Source organism: Ostrea edulis, chromosome 3 (genome assembly GCF_947568905.1).
Source record: "Ostrea edulis chromosome 3, xbOstEdul1.1, whole genome shotgun sequence".
Classification (NCBI taxonomy): Eukaryota; Metazoa; Mollusca; class Bivalvia; order Ostreida; family Ostreidae; genus Ostrea; species Ostrea edulis.
In genome coordinates, this window is record NC_079166.1 from 24,903,127 (window position 1) to 24,924,467 (window position 21,341).

The 21,341-nt window shown below is 34.9% G+C and overlaps 1 protein-coding gene across 1 annotated transcript; it reads left to right on the plus strand.

Annotated features, from left to right (window-relative positions):
- The first annotated feature begins 1,061 nt into the window (after positions 1 to 1,061).
- LOC130052498 (uncharacterized) lies at positions 1,062 to 6,924 on the plus strand. Its single transcript, XM_056157652.1, has 3 exons — positions 1,062 to 1,463; positions 2,618 to 2,746; positions 5,929 to 6,924. The coding sequence occupies exons 1-3, from the start codon at positions 1,094 to 1,096 to the stop codon at positions 5,958 to 5,960; spliced, it is 531 nt and encodes a 176-aa protein (XP_056013627.1). The 5' UTR covers positions 1,062 to 1,093; the 3' UTR covers positions 5,961 to 6,924.
- Positions 6,925 to 21,341: the final 14,417 nt, after the last annotated feature.

Consider the following 21,341-nt stretch of genomic DNA (forward strand, 5'->3'; position numbering starts at 1 on the left):
GTTGGGTTACCTCAGATCCTTGTGTAGCAATCTACGTGAGCGGATCAAAGGATCTGATTTTAATCACATTGGTATAAGTTCAAATTGACTAGCTCATCTTCTGACTCCAGTTTACGCATAGGAAGTTACAATTGCTTAGAAACTGTGCTTTCACTTTCAATGGGGATTTTATCAAATTTTAGAAGTTGTCGTCGGGGTCAAAACTCGTGTTATCACATTTGGCTTTTAAGGAGTTTATAAGATGAACAAATGAAGATAATGGGCAGTGACCAATCTTATAAATTTTATAAAGAATACAAAATACAGGGAACGACATACCAAAGCTGTGATCAGGTCTCAAGGGGAAGTAAGCATCCTTTTGTTGAACGGTCACACCCACTGTCAGTCCTGTATCTTGATCACATATATATTGATCAACATGCAATACTAGTATTTGAGGATGAAAAGATTGTTTATTTATGTCTTAGCATACGCAACAAATTAAGATTTATTCATTTACTCCCTATTTCAGTGCTATTTGCCAAGACTGGTCAGTTAGTAATGGGGAGAACATGGAAATGTTAACTTTTGATCGGAAGCTGCTATGGTGCAAAATTAACTTATTCAATGGAAAATACTGATATCTTTAATTCTATGGAAAGGTCTTGTGCAATATTTTAAGTTCCGAAAATTCCTATTCTGAAAAGATACTTCAAATGTAAGTAGTAATAAGTTGTTCGTAACCTGTATATAACAAGATATCATTATATTTTGATGATTAATCTTGAAAACATCTTAATAACGAAAATTCCTATTCTGAAAAGATACTTCAAATGTAAGTAGTAATAAGTTGTTCGTAACCTGTATATAACAAGATATCATTATATTTTGATGATTAATCTTGAAAACATCTTAATAACGGCGTCACAATTTTGTTATCGCCATACCGCAAATATTCACTTTCTATTCTACTCGAACATCTCAGTGGAAAAGAATTCTGCCTCATAATCATATTAATCTTCTAAACAGATGTTTCCTTCTTCAATTGGTCCTACTTGATATTTGGTATAAATACAGCACGTGTTTGACGGTCAGTGTAGTACGATTTGCCAACATGAATATCGCGGGGTACCTTACACTGATTGCCGTCGTCATCATCGACAAAACCGCGGCAGTCTCTCTTCTCACAGGCGGCAATGTAAATAACACTACTAACCAAAATCTCGTCGGAGTGGATAGTCAAACCTTGGACGTGTTCAGACAACTGCTAAATCAAGAAACTATCATCAGAATGAACTTGGTTAAAAATGTCGACGCGTTGATGAAAAACGTCGCTGTGGCCGAACAGAAAATTTCAACAATAGAAGCATCCACTGATCAAGAAATATCGGTACTGAAAAAGGAGGTCCAAGAATTAAAACTTGAAAACCACGTGTTGAAAAATAAGAGTAGAGTACAACGTAGGCGCCTCGCTAATATCACTGGTAAGTATCCTACTATATCTTTATCAGCAAGTTTTTAAAAAAATTCTCTTGACAGTTTCTATGCAGGTTTGATTGATTGTGTCTTGCTTCCCTCTCGAGACTTTTTCACTCTTATGGAGACGTCACCAAGTCCGGTGAAGGGCCTATGCTCGACGCTCCGCCATTAAGCAGTGAGGGTTCTTTAGCGTGTCACACTTACTATGACACGGTGCATCCGTTTTCAAGGTCATCTCCGAGGACCCGTGACATTGACACCTGATGCCGGGCATTTGGCGATGGAACTGCCACTTCCTCTTTTCACGACTTACATGTAGGTCTGTCGCGGCCGAGATTCGAACCCCGATCTTCCGCATGCGGAGCGAACGCTCTCCCCCTAGACCACCGCGGCGGTATATGCAGGTTTGACTTCGAGTGACTAAATAATTTGAATGAATATAAAGACAGCGATAATACTTGAGAAATGAATTTCATTTTTGAACATACCTGAGTTTATGAACTGCAACGCTTCACACCGGTATATTTCATGAATCGCTAACGTGATCGGGTATTTTCAAATCTGGAGTTCATTTCTCATATTTGCATTCTACATGTACTTTCATTTTCGTCGGAATTCCCTGTCCTGAAAATAGACGTACGTGTACTATGTTTATCAAGATGCATACGCGCATTGTTCATGAATGCAATACATTCATCAGAAAATGACAATTGTTTCAATAAGTAAAGATGTTAAAGGCAAATACATCGGACATTTGTTGTTTTGTTTTTCAATTGTTGTTTAAATTTGACGCAAGGTCATTTCGTATAAAAGATAACATGATGTATAATTTCTTAAAATGTATTTGACGGTCACGAAATGAATGAAATTAGAGTTACTATTTATTATTATTCCACTTATTATAAATTAAAAGCTATTGAAAACTAAAAACATGACGGTATTTAATTTGGCCCAGTAAGCCATTCTTATATGCACATGGATGTGAAAATTTAAAACAAATTACATGTACTGTAGAATTTTGTAACCCTAACCCTTTTAGCGATAACTGTTAGTGCCAAATCTTTGATGACAAATGTTTCTGATGAATGTCGTATAATGTGAAATGATTCTTTTTTACGTTATATATATCTAGTCATAAAATGGTTTCTTTATTTCCAAGGTTACATGAATAAAACAGTAGACAGTCTGAAGGTCGAGCTGAAGGGCGCGCAGATTGAACAACTGAAGATATCCTCCGCTGTGACCTCTCTGGAGATGTTCCGAATGAATCTGAACAACAGTAAACTTGGTACTTATCTTATTGTTTTCGGATTTTATGATTATTTTATCTATTGCATTTCCTGACCACTTGATTAAGACAGTGCGATTTTCTGATCAAAAGATTATCTGTCACCATCTCTGTCGTTCTTGTTATCCTAGATTTACACATGTGTTTAGTTCTCGAATCGCCAAGTAACAAATTTAGCATCCATCATTCGTTGCTAATGGGGAATCAAAATGCTGGAACTGTTATCCAAAGTGAGATGAATAGAAAATAGTTGATAAAAGTATGTTTTGTGAGCCTCATGAACGTAAAATCCGGAGGAGAGTATCATGATAATTTGGGTTGACATCCCTAACAATAGATTTAGGGTTAATAGAGTTCAAAATATTGCATGAAAATTATACCAAAATGTTTAGAAACATTTCTAATTTGTCCAAAGCGAACTTCTCCTAACCTACGAGGCAACAGATTGTCAATTTAGAATGCAAGTAGTACAAAATCAACTGTGTTCAGAGTGTGTAAGAAAGGTGTTTACAAATGTAACACAATTGCGGATTGATCAAGGTTTGTGTGTGAGGAAGGAGTAGTATTTGGGGATTTATGTTTTACATAATAATGTGTAAGAAACCTTGTCAATTCAGTATTGATCCATCGTCATATGACATAGAATAAAAAGTTCAAGCGATCAAAACCCGAAGCTTGAAGTTTTGCATAGTCTGACTTTTCATGAACCAAAAACATGCAACTAGTGAAATGAATAGGATTTTCTTTCACTTAGATAAACATGTTTTTCACTCATTGAATACGATGTATTGCCCAGGTCTCTATTTTGTATTAATTATAGGAGTTATGAGGTTCGTTATCTACACTTATTACGATAGGAGTTTAGTTGGGACATTTTACGCTCCTCTATAGACCACTTTGCGGTACCGCGTTGTGGTTTATAATGCGTAAACTACCCGACTTTATATCACATAAAGTGAATAACAACTGCATTCACTTCTCACACATCCCGTGGGGATCCGGGTTAGAATACGTCCTCAGTACCCCTTGCTTGTCGTAAGAGGTGATCAAATGGAGCGGTCCTTCGGATGATCGAGATCTTCAAAACCGAAGCCCCGTGTCACAGCAGGTGTGGCACTATAAAAATCTCTCCCTGCTAAAAGGCTGCAAGCGCCGAGCATAGGTCTAAATTTTACAGCCCTTCACCAGCAATGGTGACGTCTGAGTGAAAGATTCTCGAGAGGGACGATAAACAATATACAATCAATCAATCACTTCTTACATAGAAGGATCATCGTGTAAAATAGACCCAAGTCTGTTACTATCATGACCTCAAAGGACTGAATGAATTCTGTAAAGGGGTTGTCAGATATATATAAGTTAATGTTATCTGAAAGAAATCCGTCATCTCTCCTTTATTAAAAGATCCCTAGGGGTTTCCTCTTCCGGGAAGTGCCGGATCTGATTTCTTATCCCGGCGTTAGGTGGTTGTGCTTGTTTTGCTGAAATCTGAATTATCTACAAAAGTCTCATATTTCATATCCTCTGAGGAAGAGTTAGACCTGAGGAAAGCTTTTGTCTATTACTGTGTATACATTTTAGTTAACGTGATTAAGATATAAGTATATATATTGCGCAAAACATTAAAAAGATTTTACCGCTGTTGTCACATACATTTGTGTTTGATCTGTGGATGTGACCCATACAGCTCAATAGATACAATAATTTGATGTACATGTATACATTTCCCTTCAATCAAATAAGGGAGTTTATCTTGGGTTGGTGAGTTTCTTTAAGACGAAATAAATTGTTTTGTTATTGTTGTTTTTCTTGGAATTTACACCAGTTTCCAGATAAGAGCTATCTTGTGTAGGAAGTGCATTTAGTGGTATCTTGAATGTCTAATTGGGGCGGCCACTACCCACAGTCAATGAGGAAAAAGATAAAATGTATTAAGGAGGTATTCCACATCGTCATAATGGCTGACTTCCTTTTCAAACATGGAGGAAAATAGAAATATCAGCAATATTTGTCTATCCATTTCAATTTTTTTCGCCTAGTTGAGTAGCTCAGTAGATTAGAGTGTCGACTGCAAAAAGACCACAAAAAAAAAAGGAGAGAGTCGGACTGCTGAACTGTAGATCGTGGGTTCGAGTCCAGCAGAGGTGTTAATTTTTTTCCAAATTCCTTTCTATTAAAACTGCATTTTTTGACTAAATAAAGTAAACTTGAAAGTTTTCAATTTCAAAATATTGTTGTACATAACACATATCCTCCACTTTTCATTCATATCAAATCTCTGTGGTATAGCATACCTCCTTAAAGGGACATGGACACGATTTGAGCAACAACAAAAATTTATTTTTCCATGTTTAATGTTTAAAATGCTAAACTAAGGTATTTCTAATGGTCAGCAAAATTTGAATGTCAGTTTTCGAAGTACGTGGGAGATACAGAGCTCACAATTCTTTGTTACGTAAACAAGGCTCGTGCTCTGTTTTTCTTTACATATAAGCTAAATATACCAGTAAAAGTTCGTTTAAAGCAGATTTTTCAATTTACAAGTTAATTCTGAACATAATTTGATAGTTTCTAGTGTTTAGCACATCTCATTTTGTTTTAAACATGCTATTTTTTATCTAGCAATCTATATGTAAACAAAATTGAAACATGACAAAAGCCTTGTTTATGTAACAAAGAATTGTTAGTTCTGTATCTCACTTGTAACTCAACAACTGATATTGAAATATTGGTTGATCATTAATAATACGTTATTTAAGCACTGTAAACAATAAAAATGGAAAAATTAAATTTTCAGATCAACCGTGTCCATGCCCCTTTAAAAGCGGCCTCTGTTTGATTACTCAAATGTAAGATATACAAAATACTATCGAACGAAATAACATGCTTGATATGATACGAATTAACAACGAAATAGCGTGATATAATAAATAAGAATTTCCTGTATTTGATTACTCTCTGAATTCTTATTACTTAATGAGTTTGTGTATAAATCGATTTCAAGTTTTCACTTTTTCATTATTCAAAATTTTACTGAGTGCATATCATTGCCCTCCTACTTACGATATACACATATAAACTTAATTTGTTTTATTTATTAGATCTTCATGCCTTCTTATTTACGATATACATGTAGACATACACATACACTTAATTTGATTCATTCATTAAATCTTCAAAAGAAAGTAACCTTCACCGCGGGAGTGACGTCTAGCAGTAGTACCTGGAACAGCGGGACGTTAGTATTTCCGGCTGTCATTAACAACATCGGGGGTGGATACAATCCCAATACTGGTGTTTTCACGGCCCCTACAGAGGGACACTACGTCTTCTTCGTCACTGTCGTGGAATATAATAAACAGGATAGCAGGGTTGACATTGTCCTGAATGGGTTGTCAAAGGTCAGAACCATGAGGTATGCAGATGCAGCTTACCAGACGGGAGCAAACATGGTTGTCCTGCGGCTTCAGCAGGGAGACACGGTGTGGATCAGACATAACTTTGGCAAAGGTTATTGCACCCATAGTATTCCCATCACAACGTTCTCTGGCTTCCGCCTCTAACTTACACTTACCAAGGTCAGAGGTCAGATTGAGTTTGTTATATTGTAATCCGATACTTAGATACCACACAAATACTCAAATCAACGTAAATCATAAATCACACATTATCGTGTGTGTATCCAATAAACATTCTCACGTTGATACTTGTAAGCAATACTCAATGACATGTTCCTGTGTAACAACCATTCTCGTGTTTATGTATTTTAACCATTCTCGTGTTTATGTATTATAACCATTTTCGTGTTTATATGTAACATGTATATAATAGGAATGCTCGAATTTGCTTGTATTAATTATTCTCGTATTCAAATATAATAATTATTATCATGTCAATGTGTAATAATCGGTCTATTATTTATATGCAAACGTTGAATAATGTTTATCTGTAATAATTAAGTGCTTATAATTGAGAAAGATTCCTTTTATACTTTTATACATTATAAAAACACGTCGTTTTTCATGTTTATAACGTATGTGGTAATACCCTGGTTTAATGTAAAGATTAAATCGTAGGTTTTAACTTGACTAGGTTTGCTTTGATTAATGAAAGTAAATATAGAACAAAATGATGATTATTTTTGTATTTCTGATTCCAATAAAATATTCACAGTTGAATTGTTTTGCATTTGATGTCTTTACAAATGGTTAAGATGGGCATATCCCCATAAACGCTCTGTAGTTGTCAACACTGGGAGTATGAATACGGCACTACAGAACTATTGTAACAAAAAAAACCCATCTGTTTTAACACCTGGTTTTTCTGACAGACATGAAAGTAGATATAAGACATATGTTTCATTCATAAAGACTGATATGGGAAAAAAATGTTTCATTTTTGAAAATACAGGAGGATATGAACTATGATGTTTTACGGCGGCGCACTTTTCATGCAGCGATAATGCAGTCCATACCCTGTGCATTTAAGATATCAAATATATTTCTTAAAGGGACTGGTTCATCCTTTTTTAAAGATATTTTACATTTTTGATGTTAAATAACTCATTTAATGTTAATAGCCAAAATTTAGACCTTCTGAATGTAAGGATAAGAGCAATATTTTAGCCTTAACTCTGTGTTATGTAAAAAAAAAAAAAAAAAAAAAAAAAAAAAAAAGACTCGGATCATTTTATCTTTACAAACAAACTAGTGAAATGTTAGTTTCGTAATTTAAAGCATCTAATTTTATACAGTCACAGATTTACATTTTGAATGACACATCATGCCCAATGTATACTTTAGATGTGATATATGAAAGGTGAAGATAATCAATCTCATAACTCCTATAAGCAATACCAAATAGAGATTTGGGCAAACACGGACCCCTGGATATACTTAATAGCCAATATATATAGATATATCTAATAAACAAATATCGATATCCATTTATTTTGGAGTAAACAATAACATACCTCAATATTTGTTTTCAAAACAAATGATATACTCTCTGAAAATGAGCTTCTATCGTAATATACGTTAATTTTTTTGTGAAGCCTTTTAAAAATACTAGACTAGATTTTGATCACTTAAAATGAAAAAAAAAAATTGGGGGGGGGGGTTGTGAATCAGTCCCTTTAAGATATTTTTGACATGTCCCATTACCTCGATCTCAGTATGTTCTGTAAAAAAAAAATGCAAAACTTGTGATATTCTGATCACTAGAAATTCATTTACTAGTAATGTCACTGGACGTATTTGTACAAATGAAATTTACTTCTTTGGTAATTCACATTGATATATTTGTATAACAGACAGGAACACTAACGAGAGACTATACTGACCATTGGTCACTGCTCTGTCCTGGTATTATTTTATCTCGGACATTCACTGAATGTGACTAAACATTGTCACACACGACAGATAAAAAGTCCCTGAAATGTGAGGCGCCGTTCCTCGGCTGAAAATTTGGCTAGGTGTTTAGATCTCTGAAAGCCATAACAGAGTCATCCCGCTTTGCACTAAGTGTCGTTATAACTTCACCGTAAGAGATATATCATTAGCTATCCAGACACTGAGAGGGGGTAATACGGAAATATATGGGGTCTTCAAAAAAGCACATTGGGCTAGACATAAGTCGCGTTCAATTTACTTTTTTCAAGGGTCTCATATATTTCTGTATTACCCCTCTAAGTATCTACATAACGAACTTATCCTGTCGATGATTTTGCTTAAATCTATACATTTATTACTGGCATATTCACTTTATTCATTCTTAATACTTTCTAAAATACATTATACAAATTACAACAATAGAGAAAAAATTATGCAGGCACCAAAATTAAGGGTCAGAAAGACTTTAGTAAGTGTGAGAATTAAACTTTACAGAAAAGGTGTTCAAAAGGATTCCTTTGTTTAAAAGCGCGCGAAATGACAATGCAAACGCTGATAAATTTTAGAGGAGTTCGATCAAATTCGTATATGAACGAACTAAGTGAAAAGACTATCGTTAATAATATGAAGTCACTATTTATTGCTACAACACAGCTAGATTTTAGCAAATTGTCTACAGCAAGTTATACACAGTTCACGCTTGTCCGATCTCTCGATACAAGGCCTCGACTAAAAATACATTTTCCCGATCAATCGATATCCTCAATCTAATTAAAATCAGACTTCTTAGATCCACGCCGTATACTCTGCATAAGCGATTGTGAGGGTATCTTAGGATCTCTGAGGTGTTACATCCACAACTTGTTCCTATAATTCAACAAAGTCCCATAACTCCTGTAAAATTTATCGAATCAAAATCGCGCCGCAATATGATCAACAACATATGGTGACTACAATCCTACAAAATTTGAATAAAATCTATTATGAAGTTTCGGAGGAGTTGCTTCCACAATGTCAAATGGGAGGGACGGACGCACGGACAATGATATTTCTATTTCCGCGTTGCATCGGGAGACAAAAAGTGTTCACTAACCTACCACTGATTTAACAAAAATGTGGGGGAGGTGTTAAAGTACAAGTTCACTTAGCAAAGCCCGATTTTCTTTAATCGTGAAACCGTTCTCTTCAATGCTTTACCGATTTTAGTAGGATTTTTTCCACTTAAAAGTTCTAACTAGTGAAAGTGGAGAGAGGCCACCAGGCCGGTGTACATGTATTTATTTTATTTTATTTTCCCATAGCAAATGGTGATATTGTCTAATTATACAAGTAAGAAAATCCACTCTGACATACACTTGCACGATACAATATGAACATACTTTTTAAAACTTTTATCGAAATACATGGCCACATCCTTTTTTATAGATAATTTCTTTACAAATTTTACGATATGCATTAAAGGGTTTTAATGTAATAAAATCAGAAGGAATACCATTGATAAAGCACGTTTCTGCTGTTATATTGTTTCATTGCTCCCAATAATTAACACAAACATGCATTTTACCTGCACATATTAAATACGCCCGCTTTACAAATCGTCAACAAGAAACATTGGTGCAAGGCTGGACTGATTTTCGGAAGTGTAAGAAGAAAAGGTGTTCAGAAGAATTTCCTTTGTACAAAAGCGCGCAAAATTTACAATGCGAAGGCTGTTATAATTTAGAGGAATTTTGATCAAATCCGGAGATGAACAAACTAAGTGAAAAGATAGTTGATTATATTAAGTAACTATTTATTGCTAGCTCAACAATGCAGCCAATTTTATATAAGATTTTAACTTAAAGTCAACACTAGGTTATGCACCGTTCATGCTTGTCCGATGGATCGATACAAAAATACGTTTGTCCGATCAATTGATATACATTTATTTTGCCTCGACTAAATATCAGGATCAAGATCACTTTAGCAAATCATCAATTCTTCATTATTGATTTTAATCAGTACTTTGGCCTATCAAAACACAATCAGATATGTAGGAAATTATATGAGAGAGAGGGGAGAGAGAGGAGTATGGCATTTAAATTTCTGCATTGATTGAATCTAAATTCAAATAGTTAGGGAAGAGGGGGTAAAAACTCCCGTTAGTTTATGTCATCCAACATTAATTTTCATTCACTGATTATTATTATTTTCAACATTCATCAAATTCAGATTTAAGGGGGAGGATGACAACAATGTGATTTTAATTTGTTGTCAATGAACTTTTAATCTCACCCATTAGCCATCAACGTTGTGAATTCGGTTGTCATTTTCATGTTTTTGAAAGAATGTTTTTATTTGGTAGCTAACCTATAAGATCCCATGCAGATGATTAAAAAAGTACATATCATGATATCAAATATGAAAATTTTCTAGATCCGCGCCTAAATTATATCAATTTGTTATCGCCTCACACTGTGGACAGTGTTAATTACCTGTACATGTATATAGATTCCGTATCTAGTGTAATCTTGTTGTTGAAATCTGGGTTGGTTTTTGTTTTTTCACTTGTGGTTCAATATTTTGAAAATAATTTTTATGCATATCAACTTTAATATCTTGCACAGCTCGACCTGCATTGCAGTTACGTAGAATTAGGCAGTGGAGGTGGGGACTAGTCTGATAATCTTTTCGACATCGCCTTTTTTTCGCTATCATTACAGGCAAAGTTGACCATCTTTAACATTCGATTTAAATATAGCCTGGTTCCCAGCCTTTTTAAAATAGAAGTAGAGAATTGTAGAGGAAATGTAATTTAAACATATTTTATTGAGAAACTCAATAGGATCAGGCAACAGGCATGGCTATGTACACAGCCCTGGGAGGAATGTAATTAAATTAACCGAAGAATTCAAATAAAAAATCAACCCCAAACATTTTAGATTTACACAATTAGAACTTTGATTTCCTTTCAAATTTTGCTATATAAGAATTTCCAGACAATTGTTAATGTAACTTCTTTTCAGACTGGATTTCATTGTGCTTTTGCTGTTTTTAACAAATTCACCGAATTCATTGTAGTACTACGAAAGCCCATTGATCTCATATTCGTAGCTGGAAAAAAAGAATTTTTCGATAACGCGAAACTTTCGCGAATTAACGCGTAATGTTTGCGTTATAACGCGGACACTTCTATGTAAATATAGTTTTGCAGAATTAGAACCCCAGGATTAATACAATGAACGAGGACTGACGTTTATGCATTGATAAGTAATCTTAAAGTAAAGAACTATATGCGCACGCTAACATGTCTACATTTTATACACGCACCTTTCAGAATTTTTGGTATATATGCTATTAAAGTTTTTTTTTAAATGCAAAGTAAAATTCATATTTGTAATTGATTAATACCACTGTTGTTTAGCTAACAGCAACTTTTAATAAGGGGGTATACAATTTCGTCCATTGAAATAAAACCTTAAAATGTCACATAATTTCAAACAACTGCATCTATCAACCACTGAATCTCTGAATTTCTTATGTCATTGAAAAAACTTTGCTTAATCTACATTTGCTTTTGATTCATTTGATCACCTGAAAACCCCCAAAATGTCTCTATAAAGCTCTTGGTGACCTGAGATATATTCCAATAAAAGATTAATCCTCTTTTCAAAGGTTATGGAGTTGGGGATGTAAAGGGGAGGGGGCTAAAATTTTCAAATTTAAGGTAAATCGTGGTCTCTTTTTAAAAAAAGTAAGCGATAAAAGAAGTAATAATTTCTTCCACTCTCGGAGAAATAAATGACAAAATATTTTGGTTTATTGAATTACTTTTATTGGAAGAACTTACATTTTTTTCAAAAAACCCTTAAAATTTGCGTCATTTTATTAACTTCACCATGTTAAAAATGATTACATAGGAGACATATTTCCAGCCCTATAAAATCTGTAAAATCCAGGAGATTTCGGGGGCTTCACCCACTACGTTCCCACCAATGGCGGCCCCCAGACTCGTATCCCGATGTTACAAGAGCATGAACAGTGGGGTTAATATACACTTCACATCGCGTTGGACATCGAGAATAGTAACCCTTGATTCATAAACCTCAAGCACTGCATGGTATTTTGCGAAAACGATCTGTTAATGTTGGGCTTTATGTCTTTATGTTTTGCCACGTTGGAGTAAGTTTGTGTTCAATTTTCAACTTTGAATTCTAAGATCTTAGGTAAAGAATATAAGTTTATGAGACCAGACTTGCAGTGGTACTTTAGCCCTCATAAAAATATCTTTGGGGTAGAACAATTTCCGTATTTGAATCAATAAATGTATGTAACAGTTATTTCATATAAGGCAATCCATGTAAAGCATGTTCAATTAGTACTTTAATATGTGAGGTGTAAACCATACCTTTGAATATTTACAGTACTAACATATTTCCGATGCTAAATGTCCATACAATGTTTGTCTCCAGATGAGATCTATCCTACATATGTATGCAATATTACAAGGTTCTAATCAATAATCATATGTTTAAGATTCCCTTGTCAGCATACTAAAATTTATCTTTTTTGCCAGTTATGTTACATACAACTGTTGTTTCGTATGATCAAATTGTTACAGGGTATGATTAAGTTTACACTGATAACATCAGTAAATTATAAGAATAGAAATTCCCTCACCGATATGTAGTCTCTGACCCTCACTCTCTTTCCAGTGTATTATAGTTTTCTTGATCTCTGATCCATCTGAAGACAAGGGCTTTGGATATTATCTAGTGGATTCATTGTCTCCTACAATAGCCGTAAACAACAAAAGCACAAAGCTGTATTGGGGTGGGGTGGGGGCTTCGCGTTCCACTTTTTAACTTGCAGTTACTGTTATTTACATATGCAATAATGTAATATTTCTTTTGACCCCCTCACTTTTTTTAATACATCCTGATAGCTATGCCAATAACTCCCAACATATTAGGATTTTGAGGATGTTTTTGTTTGAGAGAGGGGTGCTTGTCAAGAATTTCAGTCGATTGTGAAAGCATCTTCTTCAGGTGCCCCCCCCCCCCCCCCCCCCCCGGCCATACACACACTGAAAAACGATGTTGTGTCTGATCAGGTCATGATATGTTAAAGCCAAACGTTGTTGACCTCTGTTCTCATGTTTCTACGTCCTATGATTTGATATGCATACATGAACAAAAGTATGTTGTACTAGCATAATGCTAAATGCAAAAACACTGGTGTAACGTTGTCCGTCTGAGTACGTTGGAATGTAAATCGACATAATTCTATAAAATGAAGCGTGTACATAAGAGTATTGTTCTTTCCTTGGAGCAGACATGTGTGTGACGGATGACGTTTGTGTAGATTCAGCTGTGTGCGGGGTCGATCGCAGGCTTTGACCCATCGAAGACAATTGAGAAATGGCACATATCTGATATTTTCCAATTTCTGGAGATAATGAATGTCACTTTTATACGTACCTGGAGCACATATTTTTACCATCCTTTTTTCAGTAATGAGTAAAAATGCCTAAGTTGATGTACATCATGTCCGTGTTTGACGGAGGTGGTGGGGGTAATCATTCAATCAATCAGATTAGCTATAGCCACCAAGAAAACGTCGTTGCTAATGACATAATGAAAGAATGAATACGTAGAACAATGAGATCATTGCGGTATCATAATACCGACCTTACAGAGATTACGTTAACTCTTCTGAGGATTGAACCCGGGACCTTTGGCACCAACAGTTCCGTGCACTTCTCATATATTTGAAGGGTTAACCGAATATCCGGAATTTGTAGGTAGGCAATGTATCTAACACTACTGCATGGTTATAAGTTTGTTTTATACTAAATAGATTTGTAAGTTGCACTATTTCATATATCGATGCATTTTATATATAGTTGTCTAGCTATTTGCTCCAGAGATTTTCTTTACATTATAAATATACTTGTCCGTGAAATACATCCGAGACATTTGATATGAGAATGATAAACAAAATATAGCGTAATCAAATATCAAGATACCCAAGATCTTATTACATATCACTGCATTTCGGCATCATGGGCAAATGTGCCTCACGTGAAATTCACGTTAAAAGAGCATCAAATGTGAATTCACACGAAAACAATTCACGTGAATTTCACGTGAAATCTTTAACATCAATTTTACATAAAATTCACGTGAATTTCACATAAACTTTATTACGTTAAATCATACATGGATATTTTTATACCCTGAATCTCGGGTTCAGATGAACACAAAAAGGAGTACAACTCTGTATTTGCTATGCTGATAATTTAATTGATTGAATTTGTTTGCACATGGTTGTCTTCTTTGTCTTTTTTTCTTTCTTTTAAACTCTGAAAAAGAAATATTTATGTAATGGAAGGTTCCATATATAAAATGAGTCGTCTAAATCCGTATGTACACGTATTATGAATGAAATTGCATGTAGATGTATATCAGAAAAAAAAAATTAAAGTTGCAAAATTATCAATAATTTGTGTTTGAAAGAAACATAACCTCTTATATATTAGCTTAGCTTAATTTCTTTAATTTTTCATTTCATTCATCTAGGGCCTATTCATCTTTAGTGACTTTTTCAATTGCGTAAAGCTCCAATTATTTCTTTTCACTCAATCTAAATAAAGTTGTGTACTATCTGAATGCCAAGCGTTGTTCGATCTCAATAATATATTATGCACATATACACAAAAGACTTATTGATCGATTTAAGACCTTTAATATCCAGGTGATATTATAAAATACCGACTACATCATAAAACCATCTATCGGGGATTATCCGGTCAGATACACAACCAGGAATACATTTATATGATCTGCCAGGTTGTCTTGAAGTTTCTACATAAAAGGTAAAGATAATGAACAGTAATCAATCTCATAACTTGTATAAGGAATTCAAAATAAACAATTGGTCAAACATATATTTAAGTGTTAATACGAAACATCAATAAATCCACACTTACCAAACACTGAGTCAGACACACAAACATGGAAATGCATTTATATGAACTGTCAGGTTGTGTTGACGTTTCTATATACATTTGATTGTAAACACGAAGATTCAGTGAATCCATACATACCAAACATTTCACCAATAAACAGTTACCGGTAATATAATGACATCTCTACATCCGATATGTATAAGACGAAAAAGGTAAAGAGAACGAAGTGAGCATTGTCATAGATCCTTTATTGGCAAATTAAATTGATTTGGAGAGATGAATTGTCAATTCACAAGGATAGCAGAATCGGTTACATCAGCACATCGAGGATCTTCTCCAAAATATTTCGAAAGTAAGAATTTGGAGACCGAATATTATGGATACGATCATTCAATTCAGGGAGGAGCGTGACAGATATTTGATGGAGAAACAACGCATTACTTAATATGAGCGGAGGAGGCTTCCATTTCGAATCGAAGAAATAAAAATGGAAATAAAACTTATCAATTGCGATTGATTGAATGTTGTTTAACGTCCCTCTCGATAATATTTCACTCATATGGAGACGTCACCACTGCCGGTGAAGGGCTGCAAAATCTAGGCCTATGCTCGACGCTTATGGCCTTTGAGCAGGGAGGTGTCTTTATCGTGCGACACCTGCTGTGACACGGGACCTCTGTTTTTGCGGTCTCATCCGAAGGACCGTCCCATTTAGTCGCCTTCTACGACAAGCAAGGGGTACTGAGGACCTATTCTAACCCGAACCCCCACGGGATAGCAAAGTGCGACGTCTCCTTGCAGAAATACGTTTGAAATAGAACAGTCAAGTAGCGATTGAATTATCTGGTGTGGTATTGAAAGGGTTTGATATCCGTAATTGTTAATTGTTACTTCTGTGACGAGTTGAGCTTGATGAATGCATCTGTAGAAAATCTAACATTGTCGAATCAATTGATTTACAACTGGGCAAACAAACAAAAACCTAATAAGGATCCATAAAAACTAATCCCCGATCTAGATTCTGTGCCAAGGGAATGAAAACATCTAACTAAACGACAACTCTATCCATCTCCTGGACAACGCTTTGACATTTCAGAAACTTCTGATGACTGCTGAGGACGGTCTCCATCGTCCGTCGTCTGTCGCTTTAGACAGGGATAGTTATCAGTGGGTAGGGTGTGAAGATGGACAATTACATATAGTAAATTATCAGCATCTACTCAACACGAACCGACAAGCAAGGCTAAAATGAAAACAGCAATAAAAGCAAATATGGTGCAGTGACAGGTCAAGCAATTTCTGAAGCGTGTGGCAGTAAAAGGTTGTGACTGCCTTGAAGCCCCAGTGGCTCCAGGTAGAGGCGTGGTTGGGGCTCATAGGATGAAGCTCCCGGAATATACTGATTTGCTATAAAATAAGACATACATATGTTAGTGTTTTGGAACATATTTCTATAAAACATGGATTATATTTTCATATTTGTGAATGAGATCCCCGGTGCGCCGGATCCACCAACTAGGACCGATATATTGCCTTCTTACAAAACATTTTTTGCTTGAAGGATAAGTAAATAAGGTGATCAAATGTATATCATAAGTAGACTATCGGGATACTTCGTCATTTTCATTAATATGTTCATGAATGACTTCTCTTTTTTTGCGTGTTTTAAATTTAAATTTTGATTTTAAATACTGTGCGTCGTGTAAATGATGAGATATTTATTATATATTCCTCTATACATGCCATTTCATAGACAGTACGTCTTCATTGAGTTTCAATTAAAATATAATGTAGTCCAACTTGTCGTCACATACAAGTACTACAGTATAAAAAGTGAAGATAACGAACAATGGTAAATCTCAAAGATCTCGTAGAAAATACGAAAGTAAGAGTAGGGCAAACACGGACCCCTGGCTACATCGGAAGTGATGACAGGTGCCTAAGAGGAGTAAGCAACTCCTGTTGACCAGTCACATCTGATGTGAGCCCTATATCCTGATCAGGCAAAGGGATTAATCCGCAGTCAATATCATAATGTACAGAACAGCGAACAACTCAGACAGCATTCGACCCAGTCATAGCTTATATCTGCTGTTGAAACGCCTGTAACATCAACGTTTTTTTTTAAGTAGCTTGTCTTGCTTTTTAAATATAATATCATAAGCAGAACATGTTCTCCCGTATCGAATCCATTGACAGACATAAATAGCATATACAGGTGATAATAGAGTATTGTTACACAAGTGATGATGATATAAAAACAGGTTACCCAGTTTGTCTAAAAGTTATGCTTGCAGTGTCATTGACGTAATGTTGAATAAATAATCCAAATATGAAGATATAGAAGACGCTGTGATGTCTTTGTTTCGAGTTCCTGTGAAGTAAAGTCTAGTTGAAGGTCAAAGCAAGAGCTTTGTTCTTCTCATATAGAAGCTTTTTGATAAATTCTGCCTCATCACAATGCCAAAACAGGTCAGCTAAGAAAGGAGCACAGTTCGTGTCCATGGGAATTCAATCAGACTTTTGGATGACCTGATCACCAAACACTACACAAATATTGTCAATAAGGAACTTCAAATATCAGCTTCAGGGAAATTTGGCTATGATTTCAGAGAGGCTTAGTATTGCTGTGTATTATTTACTATTTGCACTGAATTGACCTAGGTTGTTCTAGAAAGTGACGTTTATTTCATTGACACTTTTCACCGATTTGTCCTAGATACATGCTATTTTTAGTAAAGAGATTATGTAATGGTTGCATCATGGTCTTTCAAGATTGCACCAGAAAATTCATTTCTATTGCATATACACTGAAATTCTTTTTTAGAAAATCTCTAGTTAGACAATTTCTATTCAGTTTGGATTTTATTTTCACTGGGAAACTGCGATTGTTGGATTATTATTATTGTGTTTTTGGATTTATTGTTCACTTACCGGAAGTTAGTATTTGCTATTGTTACACATTTTTTTTTATCAATTATTAATTGTAAATAAATATTATCAATTGCTAGATTGCCTTTTCTTAGTAAACTCTGATCCATAACAGTTTATAGCGTGGAATGTATAGTGTTGAAAACTCGTCTACGCTGTTGATATCGAAAAAAAGTTTTGTTACCTAACATTCGTTAAAGGTTCTTTTGAATTTTGGAGAATTCAAATTTTGTTCACACCACTTCCTGCATATACTGTGACACCATACGTCTAAAATTTATCCCTGACAGCAGATAATAGTTTGGTGAAAGGTAAAGGTATGCTGGCTGGTTGTTTATTGTTCAACGTCCCATGTTACTCATGACTATCTAGTGATCAGTCATCCAAAAATTTACTTTCTTAAACGTCACTCTGATTCCACGCATCAGTACTCTGAAGTTGAAATAAAAAATATGTTGGAGTTCCTCATTGACAATATATTAGTGGTCTTTGGTGATCTGCGCCCCTATTCACAAAACATCTTACGACTAAGCTGGAAAAAAAATTCCGTATGATAACCAAATTCTGATCAGGAGGCCATAAGTATGTATTGAAGTTTTATAAACCATGGATGTACTTTACATATTAATTAAGAAAATCTACAAGAAATGAAAAATAAGAAAATTACAGTGTTCATAAATTTTGATCTTAGTCATAAGATATTTTATGAATAGGTGCCCAGGTGTTCAAACAGACTGTTGGAGTCCCCATGGGTACGAATTGTGCTCCTTTGTCAATAGATCTGTTTTTATAGCAGAATTTATCTTTAAAAGTTCTACATTTGAAGAAAAAATATCTTACTGTGACCTTCAGTTCGACATTTCGATATATCGACGATGTATTGTCTATCAACAATGCTAATTTTCATTCGTATGTCGATTCAATATATATATATATATATATATATATATATATATATACCAGTGAGCTCGAAATAAAAGACACCACAGAATCGTCCACTTCTGCTTCATATTTAGATATTTTATTGTAAGTATATGTTAACGGCAAAATAAGAACTCAACTTTATGAGAAACGGGATGATTTCAACTTCTTCATCGTCAACTTCCCATATTTATGTAGCAATATTCCATTATCACCTGCATATCGTGTTTACATCTCAATTGATTCGATACGCAAGAGCTTGTTCTGCGTATGGTCAGTTTTTAAATCGAAGCAGGCTACTGACAAACAAGATGATGGTACAGGGGTACCAACAGTCTCGTTTAAAATAAACATTTTGCAAATTCTATGGTCATTATAACGATCTAGTTTGCCAATACAACCTATCATTGGGTCAAATGTTGTCTGACGTGGTTCGTGCCGATAGTTAGGCCGTTGTTGGCACACTGGTTTCGACTGCGGATAACTCAGTTTACTTGATCAAGATATTAGGGCTCACGGCGGGTGTGACCAGTTGACAGGGGATGTTTACTCCTCCTATGCACCTGATCTCACCTCTGGTGTGTTTGCCCAACTATCTATTTTGTATTACTTATGGGAGTTATGAGACTGATCACTGTTCGTTATCTTCACCTTTCATTGGATCATGGAATTGTGTTTGCTTGTATGGGTTTTGTGTCGTTTGGAATCCAGTATAGGTACCGTATGCATTCGTCCCATTGGCTAGTATACTAAATGTGTTTAAAACCGAAACGTAATTTTGAAAGGGAACTTAGAGTATAAGTAGTACTACCAAATGCGGAATTACTGTCATGTTCGTTTAAAATACAGTTGTAACGATCTCCCATAAAGAATATAAATTAAGGGAAGAGCAAACATCTGGACGCGTCAGAAGCTGAATCAGGTCTATAGGAGTAGTAAGCCCCCTTGTTGACTGATCACAACCTCCATGAGCACCATATCTTGGTCAGGTAAAAGGAGTAATCCGTAGTGAAAATCAGTATAAAAACAATGGTTTAACAATTGGTATATAACGCGTCAGACAACGTTTGACGCTGTGATAGCTTGTTTTTGCAAGGTAGATCATTATAATGACCAAATAATTTGCATTTTAATTCTAAACCCTAAGCAGAATTGATCTTCATATACATACATGTACAAAATAAATCTTACAACAAAATATAATCAGTTTAAACAGTATTCTACACAATCCTCTCTACACATGATACATTAATTTTCAATATTACGATTGTGGGATAAGCAAATTCCACCGAGAGGATAAGATTCGCAATCTAGGACGAGGCTTTGTCGAGTCTTAGACATCGAATCTTTTTACAGAGGTGGAATTTCCCTTGCGTTAATAATAAAGGATTTCTTTTCCCACAGTTTAGTGCATAAATTCACGTGCTTTGGGAAAATTCAAAATTATCAAAATCCTCATTTTAACTTCAATGCAAAAACTAATTAGAGAATCAGAAAGAGCATACCTGAAAATGGTTTACATGGGTAAAAACTGGTGATAATGTGAGAAAAGGGTATCTCAGTAGTGATATTGATGGTGACATCGAAATTTCGTTTATTCTAAATAAAGGTTTGTTTGAATAACATCATTATAAATTTGAAACCATGTGATCTTATCTTCCTTACTTGACCGTTCGCGATAGCTGAGTGGTAGAGTGTTTGCATTGTAACCGAGAGGTTGTGAGTTAGAGTCCCGATCATACCATGACCTTGTCAATCATGAGTATTGATTGCTCCTCGGCTTTCAAAGACGTAAGAACGACAGGGTTTATAGAATGACATTAAAAACGAAGGCCCTGTGTCGCAACAGGCGTTGGAACGTTAAAGAGTGCTCACCGTTACGGCACCCAAGATTAAGCATAGGTTTAGAATGGTATTTCGTTTTTGATTTCTGTGTTTATAACAGTTTTTATAAGTTATTCTAGCTCTCGGATATATGTCAGTTATCAACACCTACATAAAGCGATAAAGAAAGATTCTGTTTGAGGGTGCCTAAGTTATTCGTTAAAGGGGTAACGTAAAATTTAACCAGAAGATAATGGCGTTTCACTGGAATTACACCATTTATGATCATGGCTCATCCCCATTAAAAGTGGAACTATTTATCATCCTATTTTGAATTTAAAGATGTTAACCGGTTTCCCTGATCTCCTTATCCATGCACTTTATTTTATTATTTGAACTTTTTAAACTCATCCAGAAATTCTTACAACGTTGAACATGTCTTAAAAATGTTTAGTTATGTCTTTTGAAACCGTTTTGGAAAAGAATTTTACCTAACCCTAAAGTACCTCATGCATTTCATAACCGAGAACATTCCTTGTAGTCTGAATAAACATTATTTACTTCAATTAGATGTATTATT

Excerpts from the sequence above, each read along its gene's own strand:
- LOC130052498 (XM_056157652.1), top strand. The coding sequence starts at position 1,094 with ATGAATATCGCGGGGTACCTTACACTGATTGCCGTCGTCATCATCGAC. Across the intron at positions 1,464-2,617 it reads GCGCCTCGCTAATATCACTG|GTTACATGAATAAAACAGTA; the intron begins GTAAGTATCCTA and ends TTTATTTCCAAG. Across the intron at positions 2,747-5,928 it reads TCTGAACAACAGTAAACTTG|AAAGTAACCTTCACCGCGGG; the intron begins GTACTTATCTTA and ends AATCTTCAAAAG.